At 35.9% G+C, this 8,687-nt stretch overlaps 1 protein-coding gene across 1 annotated transcript; it reads right to left on the reverse strand.

Moving 5' to 3' along the window:
- Nucleotides 1-1,535: 1,535 nt before the first annotated feature.
- Nucleotides 1,536-7,738, reverse strand: LOC135955581 (uncharacterized). The gene is made up of 2 exons (XM_065505935.1): nucleotides 2,348-7,738; nucleotides 1,536-1,988 (listed from the first exon to the last, which is right to left on the reverse strand). The coding sequence occupies exons 1-2, from the start codon at nucleotides 7,736-7,738 to the stop codon at nucleotides 1,536-1,538; spliced, it is 5,844 nt and encodes a 1,947-aa protein (XP_065362007.1).
- Between the last annotated feature and the right edge of the window lie 949 nt (nucleotides 7,739-8,687).

Below are 8,687 nucleotides of genomic sequence, written 5' to 3' on the forward strand. Positions count from 1 at the left end.
AAAAAAAAATTTTTTTTTAAATTTAAATTTAAAAAAAAAAAAATTTTAAATAACAATCGAAAATTTTTTTTTTCCAAAAAATTCAAAAAGCAACTGGTTGATGTAAATCGATGATGATGATACTGGTAGTTTTTTTATGTTTGACTCTTGGGATCAGTTTATTTTTAAATTTTTGTTTCAGTTTTTATCACATTTTTAAATAATATGAAAACTGTATAATTTAAAAAAATATAAATATTATTGGGGTTTTCCTTTGGAAAATTAAATAAATTTTGTTTGCATAGATTGAAAAGATAATGAGTGTTGTTTTCTTATTAGATTTTGCTGTCATAAATGGATATAAACTACTTTCACAGGACAATACAACAGAAAGAAAACTTTTCAAATCTCATCAAAAGGAATTTATTAGAGTCGAAAATAAACTCTAGACATTTAGTCGTATGGTTTACGACATACTTTAACAAAAACATTTAGATTCGACTTGATTAGCTCCTCAATATGTTAATGCTTACAAAATAAACGCCGCAACACAGGCATGGTGTTATAAATATGACACCTTCCGGGACTTGCGTTAATTAAATAAACATTAATATATTGTAAAATATAGCATTTTTTAAAAAATGCTCGTACGTTGTGCGCCAAAATGTGACAAACCTTTACTAAGTGTGGAGATGGCACGCTGGTGGTTGCACGACGCTAGCTCGTCGGATAGGGTAGGTTCTTTCCACAACAGTTTGGTCACATTTAAATTGTTCGTGCCAGATTGAACAAATTAAATAGAAACACATAACACTCACTAGAACACTTAGGAAATGGAAATTCTTTTAATCGGACGGACAAATGACAGCAATGACAGGCAATCTATGCATTTGACTGATCTTTAGAGTCTTTGAAGGAACAGATGTTATGACCTTCACGGGTTGCCCTCCCCTGGTATGACATTTTGCAGTCAACCTTGGCTCCTGTTCACCCGTACATGAAATGCTAGGAACCCCTAATACTAACTTACCATTTCAATTTACATGAATTAATTTAGTTATGGTTGATATTAGATAAATGAAACGAAAATTAGTAAATAATAATATTTAATGTATCACTCTTAAGTTATAGATATATCCCTTTAAATATTTTTAAACAAATTTCTAGCTTTATGCTTGGAAATTTGTTGGGTTTTGTTTTTGCTGTTGTCTTTCAACGGGGTTGAAAGAAATAGAAACCAAAGTTATTTATACGTGTGTATGTATGTACATATATAAATAACTTTGGGAATACAAAAAATGCAGGATGCACTTACTTGGTGTATTGGTTTAACGTAAGTAGGAAAAATAAAAGATTTATGTTTTCTCAAACGTTATAAAAGTTTATTTTGCAAATAGGGGTTGGTTTGTTGCTGCTGATGCTGCCGGTGGTTTTTACAAACTGTAATGGCGCTTAAGCTGATTGACAGGACTTAAATTGTCAACTGTCAATCTTCCTAAGCGCCATTCACAATAGTGCAAAAGAACCAGAGGCATAGCGAGCGAGGGTCACATTATTTATAGGAGAGGCTCCATATCGATGTCAAGTAAGTCGTCATCGCTGGGCTCGTCCTGGGCCTCGACATGCCGGCCCCCTTGCACGGGTGCAACTAAAATGGCTTCGCTTAGGCGGTTCATTGTGGCGACCATTTGACGAAGCAGCTGGTGGGTTGTGGCCTGTCCGACGGCTTGCTGTTCCAATTGTCGCTGCAACATATTAGGCCTCCTTCGTGAGCGCCTTTGCCGTGAGGTTAGAACTTGAAGGGCCTCCGACTCTCGACTGTTGTCACGGGTGCGCTGGTGGACTTCATCGTCAGCTACTCGACGCGCAGTGCGTTGCAACCTCTGCAGTGGTTGAGGTGAAGTTACACGATTATGGATCTGTAGCCGATCTTGGACAGAGCGCCTTTGAGTTGGGGGAACTACATCAGACTCCACACGTCGTTCCTTGTGGAGTAGAGTGTGATGTTTCTGTCCACATCGACCACATGCGGTAGTTGAATTACAGTCCCTTACGTGGTGGCCTTGTGATAGGCAGTTGGAACAGTACCTGTGAACTCTCACACTGTACGCACGTTGACGGACCGAAAACCCTTTAAAGATTCTGCAAGAACCTAGTTGATGGGCTTGAAAGCAAATCAAGCAGATTTCCGCGCGTCTAATGGGGTCCATTTTTATCTGAAAATACACAAAAAAAGGGGAAAACCAAGGAGAAAAAAAAGGAAATTAGGTAAACAATATTTGAAATAGTGATTACATATGAGGACATATAATAGTAAAAACAGAGAAATAAGCTACTTATCCGAGATTGGCAACCAACAAAGTTTTACAATAGGCCTAGTAACCAAACCATATTGGGTTCGAATATCAGCTACTCTCACTCGTTTATCAGATCCATGATAAATATTCTCAATGCGACCCAAACGCCAGTCACTAGGAGGAAGTAGTTCATCCTTTATTATGACGAAATCTCCTACAATCAATTCCTTCTTTGGACAACGCCATTTGTAGCGTTTGTGCAGTTCTTGTAAATAATCTGCTTTCCATCTTTGCGCAAATCGATGGTGAAGAGCCTTTAGTTTCTCCCATCGGTTAAGAAGGGAAATATTTAAGTCATCCTCTGCCATTTCCGGTGGAACCATTATAGGCGCACCTCGTAGAAAGTGTCCGGGAGTTAATACGTTTAAATCCTCAGGGTCCTCGGTCATCGGAGATAAAGGACGAGAGTTAAGAACGCCTTCAATTCTAACTAAAAGAGTAGAGAATTCTTCGAAATTAAATTTTTGATTTCCTACAACCTTCCTAAAGTGAAGCTTGAAGCTTTTAACTCCAGCTTCCCACAGGCCTCCCATATGCGGTGCACTAGGGGGAATGAATTTCCACTCGAAGCCGTGGAGAGCATATCTTTCAGATATGTCCTTTGAAGCTTTCTCTAAGAACATCGCATATTCAGCAAGCAATGCTTTACTTGCGCCTACGAAGTTGGTACCGTTGTCAGACATCAAACGTTTCGGTAACCCTCGTCTTCCGACGAACCTATCAAATGTGGCCAGAAAAGCCTCAGATGAAAGATTAGAACATGGTTCTAGGTGTATAGCCCGAGTAGCAAAACATACAAATATACAGGCGTAGCCTTTCATGTATGGAGAATTTCTCAAATGGCCGGCTTTTATCTGAAACGGACCAGCAAAGTCTACACCAGTAAAGGTAAACGGTAAGGAGAACGTAGTTCTCTCAGCTGGTAAGGCTGCCATTATCTGAGATAAGACTTTCTGTTTATAACGAACGCACGTCAAGCATTTGTTCACGCATTTTTTAACTGCTCTCTTTAGGGCGGGTATATAGAATTGGTATCGCACCATACTCATCATAAGAGAGATATCAGCGTGCATTAGATTCTTGTGCATAAAATCAAGAATCATTTCGGATAAGTTTGATTTGTATGGAATGATTATTGGGAATTTTTCCTCATAGCTCAAAGATGAATTAACTAAGCGACCGTTAACTCTTAGAAGTCCGTTTGAGTCTAGGAAAGGGTTTAATGTTATTAACGAGCTTTTTTTTGAGATAGATTTGAAGTTGGACAAATCTTTATATTCGTCAGCATAATAAGCTCTTTGAGTTAATCGAATTAATGCGATCTTAGATCTATTGAGCTCGTTCTGCGTTAAAGGTTCAGCTCGATTTGTACTCTTGTTGGAGGCTAAACTGCAGAAACGATAAACATAGGCTATCACGCGAAGTGCTCGGTGATATCTTGTGAAACTGTTGATTATATAGAATTCATCACCAATTTCTCTTTTTGCTCGCGTAATCTGACACCTTGAAGGTGGAGATTTGTCATTAGTCAATATATTTTGAGCATTTGAAGCATTGTTGGAAGGCGAGGAATGGACTGAATCGGTTATGCAATTAACTTCTATTCTTTTCCTTTGTTCTGGGGGTTCTTGGAATGGTTGGCTAAAAGTTGGCCAATGTTCTTGAGAACTAAGAAGCCAAATTGGTCCATGCCACCATAATGGATTATTCAATAACTCCTGTGGCTTGCATCCTCTTGTTCCGAGATCGGCCGGATTTTCGGAAGTGGATACGTGTCTCCATGTGGCATCCCCAACATTTTCAATAATTTTAGAAGTTCTATTGGCTACAAAAGTTTTCCACGAAGATGGATGTTTCTGAAGCCATGCAAGAACAATGGTGGAGTCAGTCCACAAATGAACGGATGAACTTGGGAACAAGTTATTAAATAAGACATGCCTTACTAACTTGGAAAGTAGTAAAGCGCCACACAATTCCAAACGTGGAAGACTAAGTTTTTGTAACGGTGCTACCTTGCTCTTAGCCACTAATAAATGTGTGCTTCTATTGTTCGGATTCTCAGATCTTATGTAAAGAGCGGCACAGTATGCTCTCTCTGAGGCATCACAAAAACCATGCAACTGAATAAAGTTTTCAGGTTGAAAATTAACCCAGCGTGGTATTTTTATTTCTTCAATATATTGGGCATTTTCGATAAAAATGTTCCATTTTATAAAAATATGTGACTTAACACTCTCGTCCCACTCGACACCATCTTGCCATAATTCCTGAAGGAGAATTTTGGCTTGAATAATTATAGGCGTTAGCCATCCTGCCGGGTCAAAAAATTTCGCCACGCAAGATAAGATTTGGCGTTTCGTTACCGTATTTCCTATACAAATTTCCTCCATTTTGTAACTAAAAGAATCACTCATAGCGTTCCAACGAATTCCAAGAGTCTTTGTGGAACTTGAATCCTTAAATTTTAAGAAATCGTCATTCAAAAGATTATCTTTTGGAATGTGTTCCAATAATAGTGGATGATTTGCAGTTATTTTCTTCAATGGGAAGCCAGCAGAATTAAGTGCGGTGCACAACTGTCTCTGAGACTCTACTGCTGTTTCCAAAGTATGTCCCCCTGATAACACATCATCTACATATGTCTCATTTCTCAATATTCTTGACGATAAAGGATTATTAGTTTCCGTGTCATCTGCTAACTGTAGAAGTGTTCGAATTGCTAAGAAAGGTGCACAATTTATACCAAAAGTTACCGTAGCTAATTCATAATCTTCTATGTTGCCTGTATTGGTATTGCGGAACAATATTCTCTGATAGGGTTTATCATTAATCATTATTTGACGATACATTTTTTCAATATCACCATTGAAAACAAACTTATACTTCCGCCAATTCAAAATTATAGTCATAAGATCTGACTGAAGAGTTGGCCCACTATATAAAATATCATTTAATGAATATGAACTTTGTGTTTTACGTGATCCATTAAAAACTACTCGGACTTTCGTTGAAGCACTCTCAGGTCGGAAAACTGCATGATGAGGCAAATAGTACGAGAAATATTTACCATTTTCATTTATTTCGGCAGAATTACATTTTTGCATATGACCCAAATCAATATATTCCCTCAAAATGTCATTATAAATATTAAGGTAGGATTTTTTTTCCAAATTCATTTCCATATGAATATATTGCTTCCTTGCTTGATAGCGAGATGAAGCCAAAAATATTGATTTAGGAAACTCTTGCCTGAATGGTAATTTTACCACATATCGCCCATCTTCTCGTCGAAAAGTGGTTTTCTCAAAAAGTTTCTCACAAATTTTGTCTTCTTCGGATAAGACAGAATTATTGGAAATCTCTTCTGTTTCCCAAAATTTCCTAAGCTGAATACCTATATCGATTTCCTCTTTTGCCTTTTCACTTACATCGACCGCAACGAGTGAAAGCGAGTTTATCTTGAATGGGCCATAAATAAACCAACCATAAACTGAGTTCTGTGCAATCATATTTCCCAAAATATTTTTTCGAATTCCCTCAAGCAAAATATATGGTATGACGTCGCTTCCCAATAACAAGTCAATATGAGAAGAAACATAAAATGTTGGATCCGCCAATTTTAAGTCACTAATCTCGGTGAGATTAGGATTAGAAATTGAGGCTGATGGCATCAAACTCGTTAAGTTTGAAACAATCACAGCTTGAGTATCAAGCTTAAAATTATGTTTCTCTGCACATAATGTTATGTTACAAAGTTTCTTCGAATTAGCAACTATTGTACCTCCTAATCCACATATCTCGAAATTTGCAGATTCTGTTTTCAAATTCAACCTATTTTGAATTCGTTCAGTCAAGAAAGACCTTTTCGATGCAGAGTCAATCAGTGCTCTAACCGTAAATTTATCACCCAAATGATTAATTTGCACCAAAGCAGTTGGTAGCAAAATATCGTCATGATTAACCGACAAATGAGTTTGGACATTCGTCGGAGTTGCATTACTGCACGAAGGGCACTGTAAATCAACATCAACATTTCCCGATGTTATATCATTTATCGGTTGTGTTGATTCCGTATGAAACGAATTTACCGGTCTATTTCCACCCTGATTACTTCTTCTAATCTGTTCACTATTATCGTTTTGATTCAAATGTAATAAGCTGTGATGTTTATTTTTACATTGCGTACAGCGGAATATACTCTTACAATCCTTGCTGACGTGAGTTAGTGATAGACAGTTGCTACATATATTGTTCCGTTCTACATAGTCAATTCGTTGTCTGACATTAAAGTCTGAAAACCTTTTGCATATTCTGAGATTATGATTCTCGTTGCATAATCGACAGGAGTTTTGATTATTCGAACCTGATCGCTGAATCGAATTTTTACCAGTATTATTTCTACTAGTTCCCGGTTTCGAATCACTCTTATGACTACTTTCATTCACATGAATTTGCTCACGTGCTCTCTCTATCCTTTCAACTACCCGATGTCTACTTTTTAAGAAATTATCCATCTGAATCCAGGATGGCATTTCGGAATCACTTTCTAAAGATTCCTCCCAGGCAGTAATTGTCTGTATTGGTAATTTACTACTACACAAATATACCAAAATTGGATCCCATTGATCAACACGAATACCATGACCTATTAACATCGCAAGGCAATCACATATAGTTGTCCTTATTCGATTAATATCATTGCTAGTTTCATTAGTAGCGGGCTCTATGTTAAAAAGAGCTTTTAGTTGAATTTCAACCAAAAATTTCTTATTCTCATATCTTGCTTTTAAAGCATTCCAGGCCGCTAAATAATTTTGTTCCGTTAAGGGATATTTTTGTATTATTGCTAAGGCATCTCCAGAAGTTTTATTAAGTAAATGGAAAAACTTTTCAACCTTGGAGACTCTTGGATTAGTATGATAAAGTACTGAAAACATATCCCTAAAGGATGGCCATTCCTCATAACTACCATTAAAAACCTTCATGTCACAAGCCGGTACTCGGACACCAATTTCAGACAGGTCAAATGTAGTATTTGTTGGAAAGAATGTGGAGTTACCCAAAATAGAAGAATGCTGTGGACCGTTCTGTGTATTTACTGAACCCTTTGCGGCCTTCAGAAGGTCGTTCATATTTGCCTTCGTCCACTGATACTTTTCTTTACATTCCCTGAATCTAGTTCGTGCCAATTCCTTAAATTCCTGAGATATTACAGAATCTAAAGTACTATAAATTGTCTCATAGGAAATTCGGATGGTTTTCCAATCCTCTTCTAAGGATTCCAGTTTCGCTTCTACTAAGGATTCTGTCAAATCCTCAACATTCAATTTCGCGAAGTTTTCGCATTCATCAAACAAGTTATCTGTTTCGATGACAAATTTCGAATGAGCTTGACTACCCATATTGATGTATTATGTTATTAATGCGATAATACAATATTTTAAATGATATATAACCGCAATTGCGTTACAAAGCGGAATTTTTGATAATATTATTGCTAAAGATTTTGAAATGTTAGCTGGCTGAGATAGCTTGTAATTGCCACAAATAGTAACAATAAAGCAATGTTTTGTAAACAAAAAAGTGTAATTACTCACTACTAAATAAATGCAATTTAATAGCAATTCTTATTTTTAGTAAACTAAAAAATTATGGAATTAAATTCACGTAATGTGAACTTTAATATTTTATTTTTCCTTTTAAATTTATAAATAAACCGCTGGCACCTTAAATGCGCGGAAATTACTTTTTATAAGTATATTATATTATAAATTATTAATAATTTCACGTAATGTGAACCAAGTTTGTTATTATACCGCTGACAATTTAATAAATTGCGCGGAAATCACAAATAAATATGAATTGTTTAATTTGTTTATATTAACCGCTAGCAGTGAGAATGCGCGGAAATTATAGGTAAGGAAAATAATAAATTAAATAAAATATTTTTATTCACTTTCGCAAATCAACCGCATTAAACAATATATGTTATAAAATTTTATTTAGATTGTTCTTTTCACTTGCTGACAATTTTCACACAGAGTTGCATGAAACCGTACTGTTTTTGTCTTGTTTTGTTACTATAATATGCAACTAATAAAACAACAATACTTATTAATATTTATTTGTGATTTGTATAAATTTATAGTTAAAATTTTGATATTTACAAAAAAAGAAATATAAAAATGTTTATATGTGTTCTAAAATTATTGTATCACTGGTACAATAAAGGTTTAAAAGGGCCATAAACAAATTTCTAGCTTTATGCTTGGAAATTTGTTGGGTTTTGTTTTTGCTGTTGTCTTTCAACGGGGTTGAAAGAAATAGAAACCAAAGTTATTTATACGTGTG

This window comes from Calliphora vicina, chromosome 3, assembly GCF_958450345.1.
Source record: "Calliphora vicina chromosome 3, idCalVici1.1, whole genome shotgun sequence".
In the NCBI taxonomy this organism is placed as follows: domain Eukaryota; kingdom Metazoa; phylum Arthropoda; class Insecta; order Diptera; family Calliphoridae; genus Calliphora; species Calliphora vicina.